Source organism: Argiope bruennichi, chromosome 7 (genome assembly GCF_947563725.1).
Source record: "Argiope bruennichi chromosome 7, qqArgBrue1.1, whole genome shotgun sequence".
NCBI lineage: Eukaryota > Metazoa > Arthropoda > Arachnida > Araneae > Araneidae > Argiope > Argiope bruennichi.
In genome coordinates this window covers 11,643,177-11,663,315 of record NC_079157.1, presented here as the reverse complement: position 1 = coordinate 11,663,315, position 20,139 = coordinate 11,643,177, and the positions used below count along the sequence as shown (strand labels likewise).

At 28.5% G+C, this 20,139-nt stretch overlaps 1 protein-coding gene across 3 annotated transcripts in view; it reads right to left on the bottom strand.

Annotated features, from left to right (window-relative positions):
* Positions 1 to 14,686: 14,686 nt before the first annotated feature.
* LOC129975179 (uncharacterized) overlaps positions 14,687 to 20,139 on the bottom strand; it is a 196,213-nt gene continuing 190,760 nt past the window's right edge. For all 3 annotated transcript variants that reach the window (XM_056088151.1, XM_056088153.1, XM_056088152.1), the window contains exon 15: positions 14,687 to 19,967. In XM_056088151.1, coding sequence (XP_055944126.1) covers positions 19,772 to 19,967 — 196 coding nt within the window. In that variant the 3' untranslated portion in view covers positions 14,687 to 19,771. The remainder of the gene's footprint in view (positions 19,968 to 20,139) is intronic.

Here is a 20,139-nt window from a genome sequence, read left to right as displayed (position 1 = left end):
TTCTTGCCATTTGCAGTATTAAAATCATGTGTCGGTTGCTCCATATTTTGACGGCTTACATAACTGCAGAATTCCTTATAAACTACATTTCTTGTCATGGATTCGCTCGCAATTTTTGCATATATATTAAATACTCGGTATAATGAGTACAATTTACAACGGAAATGATGCTATAATGAATGATGATGATGTCGTGTCCGCGTTACCACGGAAAGGGGGTGCAGTAGCTTTTGAGGGTAAAGACCCCTGAGCACCCGAGGGCAGAAGTCTGACTTCTAGCTCCTATGAAGACGAAACTCCTACATTCGCTTGCTTGCAAAACCTCTTTTTACAGGGGAGCACATTCACACACCTCACAGATAGAACACAGATGAAGAACAAGCATGCCCCAACCGGGACTCGAACACAGGACGCCCAGGTCACGGGGAAGATGCGCTATCCCTATGCCAGGACGCCGGCTGCTATAACGAATGTTTTGCACTTTCACGTCAAGAAAATGTAAATAGACAAAAAGTGTAATTATTTAATATCCCCCCCCCCAAGAGCAGTGAGTTTAAAATTGATTATGGAAATATAGGACCATTTCCAATAATTATTCAGGCCTGCAAAAAAATGATTTTTGAAAATCATTTTAAGTTATTCAGTTGTTTTTAATATATTTCTCAATGATGAATCTAAAAATAAAATTCGTTTTTTTTTTTTTCCCCTTAGGTAAGTTATTTTAGAAAGCGATTTCATATTTTGGACGAAATAACTCATTGTTGATGACGTTCAAATGTATCGTGACATGCTGAAAGTAGAAGCAAACAGACGGTCAAACCCTTGGGAGATTTGGTTGGAATTTTATAAAAGGTCTATATTTTAAATGTTAAATCTCTCTACGAAATTTTACTTAGCTGGTTTTTTCGTTTTGTAGAAATTGTGTTGCCTTATGCTCTAACAACCAGGAAGACAGGCTGCCTCTAAATATATTTCATCCAAAATATTTTAGAAATTTACAAATTTCAACCAAATACATAGACGATAAACCAAATTTCATCTATCTAACTCGAAGTCATTTTGAGTTATCATGCTCACAGATAGATAAACATAATTGCGAAGGTCGTTAAGGAGCGGTTCTATAAAAAGTCCGAATGGGTGCAACAGTTATTTATTATGTTGCACACAGACAATTTACATACAATAGTTTGGAATAATTTTAAGATAAATATGTAAAAGAGTATGGATCAAAGCATGCGGCACATGCCATCGCCTGACCTGAATGGAGTCATTGAGCCACAAAGCATCAGAGGGCGCTGTCTCTGATATTATTGCATATTTGCATATCATATATATATATATATATATATATATATATTTGTGTGTGTGTGTAATGATATTTTAATTCTAATTTCAATTTAATTAATTTCAAAGATTTTATCTTAATTTAGTACATAGTAACTTCATTCTAAAAATATTCTCTTATTTCGTGATCCAGTGATAAAAGTGATACTTCCCTTGCCCTTGTCAAAGTCAACATATGTATTTCATCGGCACATGGCCGGAAATCTTATGTTATATGGGACTAGTGATCATTTGTTTCGCGCTTTTTCTTACTTCTGCTTTTGTGGCGCACTGCGCCTTCTTGTATCATGCCTGCCGAGAGAGAATAAAACGTCTCGTCTATGTTTTCAACCTGCATTCTAGCTTCAACCAAAATAGTATTATATATATATATATATATATATATATATATATATATATATATATATATATATATATATATATATATATATATATATATATATATATATATATATATATATATATATATATATATATTAATCAAGTAGCTTTAACAATGGAAAAAGAAGATGGAGTTAAAAAATTTGATGAAACAAGAAAACAGTTTAATTTTTATTATAAAAATTAAAAGTGCTGTAACAATTTATACTAAAATACAATTTTTTTAAAGGGTTTTTTTTTTATAATTACAGAAAAATTCTTACATCAGTAATGATAATATCGTGTAAGCCTAATATATATTTTTTTAATTTTAAAGTGATATGTAGAATTAATTTTACTCGATTGTATTTTTAAAAGATGTAATGTGAAAAGTTAAAAACTTGCTTTATCTTAAATGAATTGCTATTGCGATTTTTTTTCCCCCTTACTTTGAAAAGTTAACAAGAATTTTTCTCTCGTGTTTGAAGAGTACAGGTACGAAATTTTATCAAGATTGTACCAAAATTTAGATTTCTATAAGAAGCACTCACATATTCACACGTATGGACTTTACTTCTAATATGAAGATAAATTGCTTTTGTATGTTGTTCATTAATCTCCCCCCCCCCTTTCCCCTTTATATCAGCGGATCTAACAGAGAAACTGGCGAAAATTTAAGCGCGAAATCTCGAATGCGTCAAATATTTGCTTGGCAGGAATTTCCTTTCTATACTTGTTCTTTCATTAAAAAGAATACATTTTCATTGAACTCCTGAAGATTCCACTAAGGCTAAAGATATATAAAACAAGGCTAAATTTGAAAAATAAGTTATTAGGTACTGCTTTACTGCATACCGTGCAATTATTTTTGGGGGGGGGCCTTATTCTTCTTTGTAAGTGGATATTATTCTAAAATAATCACCTTTGATAATATTTTTATAATTTCTATCGCTTTAAGAGAGAAAGATATGAAGAAATGTCTTTGTTTTTCTCATTAAATTTATATATTTTTTAGTTATTTCCTATAGATGGCAGCACGATATTTCAATATATTTTTCGAATTATCTGAAATTTGTTACGGAAAATAATTTCAATGTGCAAAAGAATTTTTGCACATTGTAGTGTTAAAAATTTTCTTCACTATAATGACTATCAATAAATTATGTAGAAGTTTAAATGAATTTTTTTTTAATATTTTAGGCAAATATTTGATAAATTTGCACATGAGATTTATTATTTTCCGAATATCCTTAGAAAACCGGAATAGTAAAATTCAAATTCCTGTTAATGTTTCATCAAAGGGCAGTTATAAAACTTAAATATACTTTAATATTTCCTGTCGAATTTAAGTAGATAGCCTTTTGAAGTTCTGAAATCAATTTTCATTGTTTGATTGCTCACTACTTTCATTTATTTATTTACTTGTGCGCTAATTTAATATATTTGTAATGTATCCGTTTATTGTAAATAGTGAAATCCTTAACTTTATCTATCTGAAATAAGAATTACTCTTCATAAATGTTTTCAAATACTAGAATTATTCGAAATTTTCTAATCGCAACTAACAATATGCCCTTTAAATGGTAGAGTTATGATGATAATGTATGTTGAGACAGAGTTTATTTTTAAAGTGTGAGAGTCAAATTTGTCCATCTGAGCAATTGTTTCAATATTCGAGAGCAAATAATACATTTTTGAATAAAAAAGATGTCTGAAGCTATAGTTTTATACAATTAATAATAATAACGTAAATCTATTTTGTATGTCATAACAGTGTTGATATTATTACAATCATAATATAATTAAGCAAGTTTTAAAAAAATGAAAAGGCAACAATGACTGAAATTAGTTTTAATTAGTTGATCAACGACTTTGCATATTTACTGGGAAATTTTCTGCGAATATTTTATAACAAGTCATTTTTATTTTGAAATCTATTATCAAATGGTCATCAATATGTTTGATAACTCAAATTAAATTCTGCGTGAATCTTGTTGGAAAAACTCCATTCAAATATTAGTGGTATATATAATTTATTTGTGGCCCTAAGAAGTTCACATTACTTCCCTTCCTTTAATAAAATAGGCAATTTACTTTCACATTGCAGCGCATATTTTCAACACACTAATGATTTATTTCAGATTAATTATTTATTATTATTTATTTATTATTTGCTATTATTTATTTATTGTGACTAGAGATTGCAAGCTTATACGATTTCAGGCATTGTCATCGTTGCAGGTGACCGGTTTTATAAATACTCTATTGCGTAAATGAACGTAATTAAATGTATGAATATCTGATCAATTGTATTGATAAAGTGATAATATCATGTAATATTTTTTTCATTCATAGAATTTGAATGTTTTTACAGACTTATTTATTTAGCAATTAGGAAAACAATTAGGAAAATAAAAACTTTTAATTCACAGTTTGTGGCACCTTCTTAGCTGAGTGGGCAGCCTAGGCAGTTGCCTAGTTTAACCGTTCCTGACAAACATGAGAATCCGAAGACACTGAGAAAACTTGTCGAATATATTTGTTCTGTTATGATAACATGAGGTTGGTGAGTTCAGTAAGATTTTTCATCACATGATGTGATTTTCAATGGATCGAAAATTTTATTTTTGCGACACTTTTTTAAGGACAATAAAAAGAATTGGCTTTGAATACTCTATTGAGTAATTACTATGTAAAATTGAATTAGGGCCCCAAATGGCTTCTTGAACCTGGTCCCCTTCATAGAGAAGGCCGGCTCTGGTTGGCAAATAAACACACTGGAAATAGCAAATATTGTGCAAGAATATTGTGGTATATTGTGGAATGTGGGCATACATTCAATATTTGGCACAAATTATAACGTTCTTGGTAAAAAAAAAAATATGTGAGGGAAAAACACGAGGGATTTACCATAACAATGAAAAATCTTGATATTGGCAAACATGGCTATTTCTGGAAAAATATTGCCGAATTTCAAATTTGATTTTTTCAAAATAATATATTAATAAATACCTCTTTCATGATAATTATGTTACATGAAACAAAGAAAATACATGCGAAGAAGATTTAAATGACTTAGATGAAAATAAATTCCAATTTACTTTTATAAGAAATTAGTTTTCAGGTGTCCAGTCTGCAGCATGTAAATATTCCTTGGATTTTTCCGTGGAATTTTCCAAGGATTTCACGGATTTGTTAAGATGTTTTACGCTAGTAGAGGGATCCTATAAAACACAAGATATGATGAGCATCATCATGATGTTAAATAATCTAAATGTTATACAATATCGTGAAGAAATCTTAACGATATTATTGGTCATTTCATCTAATAGCGATTGCTGAAGTTTTGGTAACTTTTAAAATAAAAGACCATTTTATGAGTAATCTTTCATAAAAAATACAATAAATTTAATATTGATGATTTTCTTTACAATTGTTAATATTACTTTCTAATGAGTTGTTCATGTCCAAAAAGTCACAGTTTGCCAACCAGAGCCGGCCTTCTCTATGAAGGGGCCCGGGTGCAAGAAGCCAGTTGGGGCCCTAATATTTTGTGAAGTAAAAAAAAAAAAAAACACGAACACATACAGGGTGTTTATAAAGTCCCGGACCCATTTTGATGTTTAATAACTCATAAAATAATAAAGATATAAACACACTTATGACATTTATTGATGGAATAACTCATATATTTTCCTTTTCAGGTTTGAATATTTTTACTTTTATAAATATCGTCTGCGCGTGTGGTTAATTTCAGATAATTTCATTTTCCAGTCTAAATATCTGTACTTTTCTAAATATTGTCTGCTTATTAATCGCATTTTTCTCTCTTTTGTTTTTGTCAACTATTGCAATGTTATGTTTACTTTTGATGTGTTTGTTCTATGTAGTACTTTTGTATGTGATGTTTTATTCGAGCGGATATTAAGGAGAATGCATACACCACAAGAGAAAGCACAGATTTTATGGTGGTTCATAGAAATGAAATCGATAGTGCAAGCACAGAGAAATTTCAGAAGAATTTACCAAAAAGATCCTCCATCCAAAAACAGCATCTTGCGGTGGAAAAAGAATTTTCTAGAAATTAGAAGTGTCGAAGATAAGAAACGTTCCAGACTTCCTTGCACAAGTGATTTTGATGTTGAGCGTGTCAGAGAGACATTTTTACACAATCCTAGAATATCTGTGATATCAGCGGCAACAGAATTGGATATGCCAATTTCGACGGTGTACAAGGTTATTAAGAAAAAATTAAGACTGCGTGCATACAAAGTTCAAATTGTTCAAATTTTGTAACCGAACGATAGACCTAGGAGGATGGCCTTTGCAACAGATATGCTAAGGAGGATAGAAGATGCTGCTGATTTTCTGAAGAGCATAATGTTCTCCGATGAAGCATCCTTTCATGTTTCTGGCATTGTTAATCGCCATAAAGTGCGCAAATGGCTCTGTGGATGCCGACATGCTTGTCGCTACCTGGCGTGAAATTGACTATCGACTTGATATTCTCCGTGCGACGAAGGGGGCACACGTGGAAGTTCATTGACAAGGGTCATGAAACTTTTTGAGTCTATTTAACCATTTATGTTATTAATTTAAATCTATCTTTATTATTTTATGAGTTATTAAACATCAAAATGGGTCCGGGACTTTATAAACACCCTGTATTATTAATGCATGATTTTGTTTATGTTAATATAATAGCCAATTACTTCAGAAAAATTATAACTTTTTGCAATTACTTTTTCGGTGCTTAATATTGCAAGTGCATTTAAGCGTTCTGAACACATGATAGACCGAAGATAATTCTTTATTTATTATAATTTACTGAAGGAGCGCTCAGCACTTGTTGCAGTAACTGATAAAGTAAAGAATAATTTTAACAGAGTTAATATATTTAGAAACAACTCATTATAATTATTATTTAGCATATATTGCAACATGTCTTGTGCGTTACTACATTTCTTTCATTCAAAATCAAATTCCGTAGCAAACAAATTTCCTGAATTAATTTTTCATCTCGATCTTTGTTACAAAACTTTACAAAATTTTTGGAACATTTCTTTAATTTATGTTTTTCTAAAAAAATTATATCAGTGACTAATTTGAAATCAGAAATAATATATGGTACACTTTTAAATTTATCTTCTATTGTACAATAACACTATCAATTTCGGTGTTAAAAAATAGCACCTGAATTCCTTTACCGGGTTTTTTATAACTTCGTCTTCTGCTAATTCGGAATATAATCTTTTTCTGAATAAAAAGAATTAGGAAAGAGGTTTAAATGTAGTAGTCGGTGGATTTGGATATATAAGAAGTTCATAATATATATTATAGTCTTCTGCAAGTGTGCAAAATACTGTTAATATAAGGTAGATAGATTTACAATCCCTTACCTCACCTACTAGGTAATAGCTTATAGTATAGCATATAATAATTTGATAATTCATTCTATTAACTGCTTAATACTTTTAGGTACAACCATATACAAACCAAGGAAATATCCCTCTGAGTGTCAAAAAAGAAAATTACCAGAAAAGTAAAAAGAAGAAAAGCTAAACTTCAAGAAGTCACAAATAGATCTATTTTCTTACTACGAAATAATTCTGGCGAATAAATTGCTTCAACTTCAGAAATTACAATTCAAACTTCAACTGGGGAAGAACGTTCCGCGCAAAGTATACAGTCTAGCAATGAGATGTTGAAACGGTGAAATTTGTTGAAGAATCGTATGTTTACACAAATGTGACAGAATCAGATAATAATGACAATAAAAAATATGATCAAGACAGTATAAATGATCCTGGTTTATGGCCAAGTATTATCACTGATAAATTTAGAATGCTTTGTGTTAAAATCAGACCTGTGCAACATAAAGGATTTTTTGCTGAAAATACAAAAGGTAGATCATTTTCCACTACTACATACTGCTTTTAAAAAAATGCCAAATGGTGAAACTCAACTTAGCAGCTGGTTAATTTATTCAAAGACGCAAGACTCCGCATTTTGTTTTTGTTGTATACTGTTTTCCAAAACAAGCAGAAATGACCAAACTACACGATTTATAGGTGGCTATAATAACTGAAGAAAACTATCAACTGTAATCCAAGATCATGAACGCTCTAGTTGTCATATTAATTCGTTTATTGCTTGGAAAGAATTATTAAAACGACAAAATTTATGTTCGACTATTGATAAAAGAAATCAAGTTAATATAAGTAAGGAAACGGCACTATTCGAATTACTATTTCAAAGAAATGCAGATGCGATTCTATTTTTAGCTTGTAATAATCTTCCACTTCGAGAAACCTACAAAATAATAGGTAAGTTTAATAATGGAAATTGGTTTTGTTTAATCGAATTACTAAGTAAATATGATACTATGCTAATGGATCATATAAACAAAATAATAAATTCTAAAAGTAAAACTGTGCATCATTTTGCACATAGGTCACAAGAACAAATTATTTCTGCGTTAGGAAATGAAGTCCTTAACAAAATGAAACACGATATAAAAGCAGCCATATACTATATAGTGTCCAAATGGATTCTATTCCTGATATTTCCCATAAGGAGCAAACTTCAATCACTATTAGATATGTAAATTTTGAAGAGAAAAGGTTAACTATAAATGAATCATTTATAGGGTTTATTGAAGTAACTGATCTGACTGGTGAAGAACTAGCAAAAACTCTATTGGAAAGATTAAACGAACTTGATTTAGATATTCTGAATTGTGAAGGGTAACCATACGACAACAGTAACAACATGAAAGGGAAATATAAAGGTGTACAGACAAGAATACTTTCTCTAAATCCGCATACAGTTTATGTGCCTTGCATATTATACTCCTTTAATTTATTAATTTGTGATGCCGTTTCCAGCAGTATATATTGTAAAAAAATTAGGGATATTGCAACGCTTATATTACTTATTTTCTGCATCTACAAAAAGATGGGAAATTCTAAAAAAGCATTTAAACATTTTACTTAAACCCTTATATGACATTCGTTGTGAAGCCAATATAGATTCGTTTAAAGCTGTGTATACACAGTTTGAACAAACTTGTAGTGCCCTCGAAGAATTTATTGATGTAAGTAACGATAATACAGCGGTATCCGAAGCTAAAAGTTTATTAGATGCAATACAAGAAATGCCATTTATTTTATGTTTAATAGTATGGTTTGCAATATTGTCCAAAATTGATACTATCAATAAACTATTTCAAACAAAAACAATTGTTCTTGACTCGGCTTTCAATTTAGTCAATAAAATAAAAACTGAAATCCAAAATTTAAGAACGAAATTTAACACATTTTTAGACGAACCAAAAGTTCTAGCACATAATTTGAACATTTCAGAACATTTTCCTGTAAAACGAATTCGAAAAAGAAAAAGATTATATTCCGAATTAGCAGAAGACGAAGGTATAAAAAAACCCGGTAGAGGAATTCAGTTGTTATCTTTTTAACACTGTAATTGATACTGTTATTGTACAAATAGAAGATAGATTTAAAAGTATACCAAATATTATTTCTGATTTCAAATTAGTCACTGATATGAAATTTTTAGAAAAACATCAATTAGAGAAATGTTCCAAAAACTTTGTAAAGTTTTATAACAAAGATGTAGATGAAAATCGAATCCAGGAAATTTGTTTGCTACGGGATTTGATTTTAAATGAAAGAGATGTAGTAACGCACAAGACATGTTGCAATACATGCTAAATAATAATTAAAATGAATTGTTTCTAAATGTATTAACTGTGTTAAAACTATTCTTTACGTTGCCAGTTACTACAGCAAGTGCTGAGCGCTCTTTCAGTAAATTAAAATTAATAAAGAATTATCTTCGGTCTATCATGTGTTCAGAACGCTTAAATGCACTTGCTATATTAAACACCGAAAAAGAAGTTGCAAAGAGTTGTAATTTTTCTGAAATAATTGATTATTAGCAGAAACAAAATAACGCATTAAATAAACATGCATTAATAATATGTGCTCGTGTTTGTATTTTTTTTTTTTACCTCACAAAAAATTAGGGCCCCAACTGGCTTTTTGCACCGGGGCCCCTTCAAGCGAAGGCCGGTTCTGCATTTACCCTTCAGTTCCTCATTTTTTTAAAAATTGTTATCTTTCTATTATAGATATGTTTGTTTCTATATGACTGATATATTTAATGTTCGAGTTGTTGAAATAATTATACTATAAATAAAGAGATTTCTTTAATATTTTAAATAGTCTGAAATTTTCAAAAAAATCAAAGTTTTGAAGTTTAATTCTTAAAATATTTTTTTCCGCTGAATAAATGAGGTTAGAATTTAGTATACGTTTAACTAGTATTCAAAATATTTATTTTGTTATTTTTTTTTTTATTCTATAGTCTTAAATTAATGTCCATTTTTAGTAAGTTCCAAAAATGGATTGAAATTTTAAGAATACTTCATATTATTTTACTTTTTATTTTATTTAAAATTAAACAAAGAAAAACACGAAACAAAAACAATAAAATTGCAGGAATAGAAAAATGGTTATATTGCTGCGAGAATTTTACAACCGTAATGATAGATGGCAGCACTAAACACTTTGAAATTAATTTTTGAAAGTGTGTACATAGAATGTAATATTTTTTTTTTTTTTTAAATGATGAGTGGAATAGTTTTGAAATTTACAAATACTTTCTTTTTCATTATCACTCCCCCTTCCTCTCCACACGAATAAAAAATTATACTATTTCAAATCGTGTATTATTGATAGTGCAACTAAGAAATTTACCCAACAAGCATACAGATGGCAGCATGAGCTAAGTGAAAACTTTAAGAGATTTCTCCTCAAATGAGAACGAACTCTTACAAGAATTAATGGAAACCACGTTAAATGGAAAATGTGTTGTCCATATGGTATAAATTACCTTCCACTTACTTAGTTTCAACAAAAAAATTTCATGAAAAAAATGCTTTCTTTTTTGATAAAAACTTAATAAAATATTTTTAAAATCTTTATTAATTTTATGCTTTAAGAATAAACAGCAAGGAAAAAAATCAATAAAATCTTGTAGCTACATTCGGTTTCGTTCCACTTTATATAAATTCCATTTTAATTAAATATGAATTGTAATAACAATAATATTTATATTCATCCCAAGTATCACTTTTAATTCTAAAATGTTGGGAAAATGTGCAGTTTATTTATTTGTTACATTAAAATCCATTAATCATATAACTAATGACATTAGGTTAAAACAAAAGGGATCATTTTCAGTTAAAGAAAGTATTTTTCATTGGCATGAGAGCTTATTCAGTCTTAAAATTAAAAAAAAAAAATGTGGCATTTATTTTCCTATCATTTGCATAAACTTAAACACACCTATTGCCTTTTATCAGCGTTTTATAATTCAGAAAGAGTAGATTTGATAAACTATTGCATTAAGTTGTTATTATTTTACTTGACCTTTCGTTAATATTATCGCACTTTCAAAATAATATTCATTCTTTTATTAAAATTAATACAACTTTCATTGCTATCTTCTACGAGAAAAATTTAATTATTATAAATTTTATTATGAGTTGTTTTATTATTATTATTGTTTTGTTGTTTACAAACTTTCATCTAATTTTTGATATCGGCTTGGATCTGAATATCTTGGAATTTTACAATCTTTTAAATTTTTTTTAACCAAATGTTCAGTAATACTTCAATTTATTTTATAAAAATACAGTACAATATAATATTTTTCATTTTAAAATGATGCTTCGTTAAGTGTGAAATCTCAGAGCAGAAAACGTTAAATGCATGTTGATTAAATGATATATTGACAGCTATTTCTAAATTGTTTAAACAAAAATTTACATGGAAAATAACTCAAAAACTATGCAGCTAAATATACTTTATATTTGGTTGATTCAATACTTATACTATTGAAAAGATGCTAAATCTAAACGAAGTCTAAATTTTTATGCATTCTCCTGTTAATAAAATTTAGTAAAATATTCAAGACACATTAATTTTTTAGGGATAAAAAAAAATTCCACTCTTCTGTGGCAGAAACTAATCAAGTGAAAAAAGGTTTTAATGTCCTTTCTTTAAGTCAATCAACGGCCGCCTCGAGTCAGAGCAGGACTTTGAGTGGGCGGGGGGAGAGGGGTCTTCTTCAAAAAGGCATTGAAACAATCTAAAATAGTGATAGCAAAGCTTCAGGCGGGTTTTTTTTAATTATTATTACAAAAGAATGGAACTTTGTTTGTTTGTTTTTTAAATGTTAGTGTGTCATAATCACTTTTTCATTTATAGTTAATAGAACCGAGAAGCAGTATAAAAAAATTGGAATCCATAATTTGTTTAGCAGTTTGTTTATGACTGAGAATTTTTTTTATGTCATTTGGAACTTACTTCTAATTGGAAGTATTTGCTAGCTCTAATGATTTAGAAATAAGCAATTAAATAATGATTTGAATGTACATATTGTTTATGTAATGAAAAATTCATTATTAAAAATTTGTTTTATTTTTCTACCAATTTCACTACTTTTCATCTATCCTTTCACCAATAAAAATTAATTTTCTTTTCAACCAGATATATTTCTATGACTCAAGAAAAAAAGTAAGTGTCTGAAGAATTATGAATAATATAATTTTCATTAACTATAAAAATAAAATGCGCTTTCAGTTCATATTATCTTCTCATGCAATGTCAGTATTTAATCAGAAAAACTATGAAACTTTTAATAAATTATTATATTTAATTTTTAATTCGGCTTAAATTTTTAGCATAGTTTTTGCTGCATTTCATGACTGCTGTTGTATATAAACATTTTCAAAGTAATTTATTAATGATGAATATTAAAAAAAATTTCTTTTTAAAACTTCAGAAAGTTTTTTTAAAATTTTAAACTTTTCTCTCTCTTTTTATAAACTTTTGATCTTAAATGGGTTCCTTTACCCATTAAGATAACCTTATATTGATGCAATGAAAGAAAATTTTAAAAAAATAGAAATCGCATTTTAAACCCTTCTCAAATTGTATTATTGTGAGATTATTATTAGCGGAAAGAATAAAAACTTATTATCAGTGGATTATTACAGAATAGTGAGATATATCGCATCAATATATATCATTATTGTGGTAATAAAAAAAGACAGTTTTTATTATATTAAGGTCGTATTTGAAAAGGACAAAGACTGAAAATTTTAAATCTTTAACCAGTATTTCAATCAGAAAGTTTTAGACAAATTATTATATTGAAAATTCAAGTTCGTAACATTTTCATTTGAGCCGACATTATGTATCATTTGAACTTATTGCTGTTTTTCGCAATATGTGTAAGAATTCATTGCCATTCTTGAAATGAAACTTCTCTAACTCTAAAATGGCAGTAATAGATTATAATCAGTGGATTATTATACATTTGTTTTAAGGTTGGTTTGTTTTTTACGGTTTAAGGTTTGTTTTTTAAAAGTTGCGTTAGCCTTTTTGTATAAGCGATCGATATGTAAATACAAGACGTTGGACAACGTGAATTCTCGTGACGTCGTAATCACATGATAAATATAACAATGTACATCATCTAACTGCTCATTGTCAAGACCACGTCTTTTTTTCTCTTAAAAATATAAATCGTTTCCATTTTCTTTGTGTATCATTTCAAAATAAAGAAATTCAATGAAATGGGAAAACAAAAATTATATTATTTTCTAAAATTTAAAAAGTTTCATAAAATTTAACCAAAACCGAATTAGCTTGAGTCTTAAATAGCTATTAATGAGTGAAAAAGAATTAATACATAACGTATAAAGGTACGCAGAAATAACAATTTATTTTGTTTTAATAATTCTTATTTTTCATGCGGAAATAAATGAGGAATTCATTGTCATTCTTTTAGTGCTTTATTTATCGAAATCCTGTCAAATTCGTAGGAATTCAGTCATCCAAAATGAGTTGTCCAAATCAATTTAAAGGGGAAAAGAAAAATCATACCCGGAATAGTGTCTTCCTTAATAAAAATGAGTTGGAAAGCGATGCAACTTAATGACAGATACGAATTAAACAAGAATATTTTAATACAGCATGCAGGTACAGAAAACGTTAGCATTGTTTCTGTAGCCATTAAACGAATTCATTCTAAAAATATTTTTTTTTCTGGGTATCAGAAAGAAATTTACTTAAAATGTATATGACTTTAAAGATGTAAATTTTTTTCGTTAATTACCCAATGATATGATTATTTGATTACCTTGTCGGTTTTCTATCCCATTAAAAAATCGTTTCTATTATACCTAAACCAGTTTGCATTAACCACTAACAAAGCTACATCTAGCCACTTAATGATTTAATGAATGATGAATACTTAATGATTTTAATCAACCAATAATAGAGCTACAACTAGCCACTAAATGATTTAATGAATGATTTTAATTAACCGATAATAGAATTACAACTAGTCACTAAATGATTTAATGAATGATGAATACTTAATGATTTTAATTAACCAATAACAGAGCTACAACTAACCACTTAATGTTTAATCAACCACTATCAGAGCCAGAACTAGCTACTTAATGATTTAATGAATGATGAATACTTGAGGATTAACCACTTAATGTTTTTAATTAACCAATAACAGAGCTACAACTGGAAAATACCGAACTCAAATAAATTATTGTTCCATATTTAACTGTATTACCAATAAATCTTTTCAGGCTGCATTGCATTGATTGTATAAATTTCAAAATGCATGTATATTAAAATTTATAAATTTTACAGAGAAATAATATTTTAATATGATGCATCCTATATTTGATAGCATCAGGAGTTATTCTTTGTGTTCTAGTAAACAAAAATTATTCGTATCATAAAAAAAAAAAAAAAAAAATTAAATAATAAAGTGTGTAAAGGAACTATTAAAAAATCAATTTGAGAAATTTTATCACTGGTTTACAATAAATGTTTATAAAACGTGAAATAAGGAGACACAAACAAGTGAATGAAGTAAGAGCACTTTAATACTCAATATAAAGAGAACGAAAAAATCGATATGATGAAAAACGTACACAAAACACATAATGATATAAATTAGGCTGGCCTTTCACTTATAGGCAGTGGCAATAGTAAAGTGGTACGGAATCTTTTTCACAAATAAACTTTGGACCTTTCTTTTCATTCGAAACAAAGTTGTCATCGTGAATTCTCACAAAAAAAAGTAACATTCGTATGAAATAAATGATGGAAATTAAAGAATACATAAAATACAATAACAAAAAAATTCGTACAATTTTGCATCAAAATCTTCGCTCAGTTACTCTTACTTTCAATAAACACGTAAATATTCTTTCATATAAAATATATGTTTTTTTCCAAAATGGAGTTTGAGCCTTCTTTAATAGTTGGAAATTAAAAAACGGTGACAACTATTTAGTTTAATATTTAAAAAAAATTAAGAAAATTTGTGTTCATTTTGCAATCGATTTTTTACTAAGAAATAGTTAGTTAATTTTCACAAAAAATATGGAATATATGTTTATTTCTTACCACATTAACATTTATTAAAATGCATCGGAATTTTTTTAACAAAAAATGCAATTGTACTCTTTTTGTTACTAAGTTACAGTTTATAGATTTCTTTCAGTCAATTATGTTATGTAATGTAATATATGAACACTTTATCACGATGTAATAAAAACAGGCTAATACTTGAATCGGTTTTGGAGATCATTTTTCACAAAAATTCTTTCAAAAAGAGACACTACATTTAAAATGAAAAGATAATTTGTGAAATTAATACATATCTGCAGTTCTTCACGGGCAGATCGAACACACATAAGGATAAAACCTCGAAATAAAAATTGTGTAAAAATTGTTGGCAGTGCAAAATTGTTTTGTAGAAAGGAAATAATTATTAAATATTCTCAAGTTTATACATCCATCAGGTAATACCCCAGAGCATTCAACAGGCTTTATATACAAATTCTAAATTTCAAAATCGTCCATCTTTAGCTTTCAATAAGAATCAACAAGGTACTTTCAAGTTCGGAATCACCAGAACAATTGTAACAATCCAAGTTTTAAATGACGGAAAAAAACTGCATAAAAATCAGTTATATTCTCTATAATTGTGATAAAATATTAATATTTAAGAACTAAAAAATCGCAATATTAATAAAAAGCGATAGATTTTCTTATCTTCAAAAGAATATCATACTGAATTTTAACCAAAACAACACTTTAAAAGAGATAAAATAAGAAGATACATACATAGATAAATAAGGGAGGGATTCAAATAATCATAAAAGAAATCCCCAATTTAAAATCAAAAATGTTTGAAAATTATTAAAAGAATTACAAAAACACATAAATAATTTACGAATATCAAGTTTCAAATTTTACAAACGATTTTAAAAATCGTACAGCAAGAATTTCTTTTTTATGCCATAAAAATTCCAATCAATGGATGAAAAAGTGTGGTAATCATTAGCGATGCCACTAAAACACTGCGACATAATGCAACCCTAAAGATAATAAAAATCAAACAGAACATTCGAAAATAAAAATAAAAACTAAATTTTTCTACAGGAACCAAAAAGTTAATATACAATCTTTGATTTAGATAGGACTATGTCTTTTACAAAAATTATAGGAAATACAAGACACAAAACAAAAAAAAAAAGAAATTATAATAAAAACACTGTGAAAGGCTGCATTAGGATCACAAAGTCTGTACTGAAATTTATTAGCATAAGATTTTGGAATAGATAGATAACAGTCTCGATTAGCACCTCTAACGGTGATATCACAACAGTAGGAACGTTAACGTAGTATAAAAAAAAAGAGACTGTTTCTACTAGTTGTATCTTATTCTATAAAATAAGATTACAAGAGAGTGGTTACATTAGATATAATAGCATAAAAGATGAGATTTTCAGAAAATGAGGGAAAAAAAAGTTTAAAGAATATACGTAAAGTTTTATCACGATAAAGTAATCATTCGTTTTAAACAAAATCTTCAGATCTGAAATGACAATCTTGGTTTATATTAAAAACCGAATGACAATAAGTTAATAAAACTGGGTCACTTTATATTTGAATAATTTTCAAATCATAACATCATGTATAAAGCGATGCATTAATCAACCGTGGCTGTAGAGTAGAACTTCGATTATTCGGATTTTTACCAACGGACGTCTTTGATAACCAAACTCATTGCAAAAATAATAATAATAATAATAATAAAATTAAAGTATTTTTCAGAAAAAAAATTGAAGCATGCTTTGGTGCCAATGTTTTACCCACGAAAACGAATGGAAAATCTTCATTGTAAGATGATCATTTAAATTCAAAAAGAAGTTTGGAGCATTAAAAATATAAAACTAAAAAATCATTTACATTCTTAAGCAGTTGAATAGTGATCTCAAATTCCAGACATTTATCTGAAAAAGAAAATGGCATTCTAAATGTGTCAAAAAGTTTCGCATTCTTAAAAATGAAATATATATATTGAGAAAAAACGTCCTTGAAAAATCACTATGAAAAAGCAACGGAGAAAGAAAATGGTTATCAGAAACAATCTCAAATTCTTGGACAAGAAATATAATAATAAATAAAAAATAAACTCGTTAAAATGTTAATATACGGATTTAATTTTATAATTTCAAATTAAAATTTTTGTCAACAGCAAAGAAATTCCGATTTAAAATATTATTATAGTCTCTAGCAATTATAGTCGATCATAGTCTTTAGCAACTCGAATAATCGAAGTTCTACTGTAGTATTATATCAATAAAAGTGCACATATGTTCAAATACACATTCAAATAGAAAGCAATGTTAAAGTCATCATTTTTAAAAACATAGATATAAATTAAATTGGATTCATATATTTGCTAATAACTACAAAAAATAAAAAAAAAACTATAATTACTAAATCTCTCAGCCATAAAAAAAACTTAGTCATGAAAATATAAAAATGTTTTAAAAACATAACTTTTGCACATGATTTTTAAACTCTGTGTTGCAAACTTAAATATCATTTGCTTTATATACAACTAAAAATCTTATCTTAAATACAGCTTTCAAAAAAGTTTCCGAGATTATATTTCAATAACGCATAGACTTGTAAAAATAAATGATTACTCTATCGAAAATGTGTATTTCTGTATAGAAGACGCAATTTTTAAAGATAAATGCATTTTATCCATTATTTATTACTACATCTAATAATTTGATAATAAAAATATAATATAAATAATTCAACTTGAAGAATAAATAAATATGCAGTCATTTTTTTTTTCCAACATAATTTTCGACCATCCTTTTTCCCATCATAAACGAATACAAAGCCAAATAAATATATCATTCAAGACATTATAAAAATATAAATTTTTCCATCTACAAATACGTTCATTGCAGTTAGTGCGTAGCCACAAAGACACAGAAAGCATGAAACTTCTCTATGATCGTCGAAGTCACCCTCACAGAGTAGGCACTTGCTGTTGGTTACTACTAAAGAATCTAGCAATCTTTTATAAATATACTCTAAATCGTGCATACGCAAACTAACCACATAAATCGTTATAACACTGAAATACTTACAAAAATCGACAGTTATAAACTTTCCAAACGATGTTCTGCATTTACATCTGGCAAACGAAATCGTTTCTTTTCTCTCATAACAGAAAAAACATTTCAAAACCAATGGTATATATAAACTAGTCACAGGTATGGACAAACGTTTGGAATTTTTTTTTTTTAATTCAGATGAAAAATACCTTTTAAAAAAATATTCATTGATTATAATTTTTACACTGTTTCAGTGCAATAAAAATTGAAGAATAAATACTTATAGTTGATAAATGAGAAAAAAAAATTAAATAAACATAACATTTTAATGCAAATGTAGCTATAAATTGCATTTGTTTTCGATTAAATAAAGTAATATTAAAACTAATAAGAGAAAAATAATTATATACCCAATCGTGATTTTCATTTATCTATGATCCTTTTTTTTTTTTTTTTTGTCCATACCTTTTTATAAAAAAAAAATCATCCATTTGATAATGATACGATGTGTGCAAAATGACATTCTAAAATGGATGACAATTTGAACTTTAAAAAAAAAGATGTATATGAAATAATGATAAAGTCTCACACATAAAATTATTAACGCTATGAGATAATGATAAAAGTCTCACACATAAAATTATCAACACATAACGCACAACTACGGGTGAAGTAAATAAATCTAAACGGATCTTTGTGCATGAAGAATCGTCCATTCAGAGAGTTCTGTGAAAACTGATGGAATATATTCTCAAACATATATATATATTTTTTTAAAAAGACAAAAATAACCTCTTTTTATTAAAGAAAAACGAACAGATGTGATATCGAAGACAGCGTGACACTTCGCACTTCAACTCAAATGCAATACCGTTATAGTCTGGATGGAACAAGTAAAGAGTACTTCGAAAATGCTCGGCATTTTTCCGCCTTCCTCCAACACAATCAACTTTTGTTCTCTCTATCACAAGTAAGAAACGTCACTCGCACAAACACACTGCTCATTTCTCCCAGGCCTTTTCTTCCCGCTTCGACTGTTTTGTAATCATTTGGCACAAGGTACAGGTATCATCTAATAAAATTTCACTATTCGCTTTGTTCACTAGTTTATGTACAAATGAAGAAGAGAATCACATTGGCTATAGAGAGATATTGGTGATTGTTCACTTAGTGAACACAAGAATGTGAGTGACGCACCCTCACACGACTCCAGTTACTGAAATGCACCTCTTTCTTCTGAACACAATATCAGGTTGGTAACCCTGATGGTGAAATCTGCAACACAAACTGATAATAGATATGTCCTTTAAAGGTAGTTATATATATATACATATACAATCTGTGTAAAATAATATGAGGATCACTCAGGTTATCAGCCTGCTGCAAATTCGCATAAAAATAGTCCAGGAAAGTTCTTGACTGTTGGAGGATGAAGTGCAAGTACTAGAGATTGGAGGACCTATGAATGTTTCGGTGGTTGCTGGGTTGCCTTCCTCATGGAGGAGTGAGCTGAGGTGGTTATTTTGGTCTCCTGACGTATCTGAGGACGGCATAACCCAGGAATCTGAACACCACCAGGAACAGGATTAGGATGAGGGTGTTCGCCCACATGGGTAGTGGTTCTCCCGACTGGCTGATGATCTGTTCGAAGGGGATGTGGGTTGTGGAGTTGCTCTGTCGGCAGATCTCGAACATGGAATTGGATTCGGCACATCTACAAGGAATTAGAAGGCGAAAAAAATTAAATTTTGCAAGCTTTTTAAATCCTATTTGAATTCAAATAATAAATTTTAGACACTTGATTATTATTGTATTAATAAGAGAGTAAAAAAAAAATTGTACTTCTGAAGACTTCCTAATGAATTCATTTCTATTAGGAGAAATTT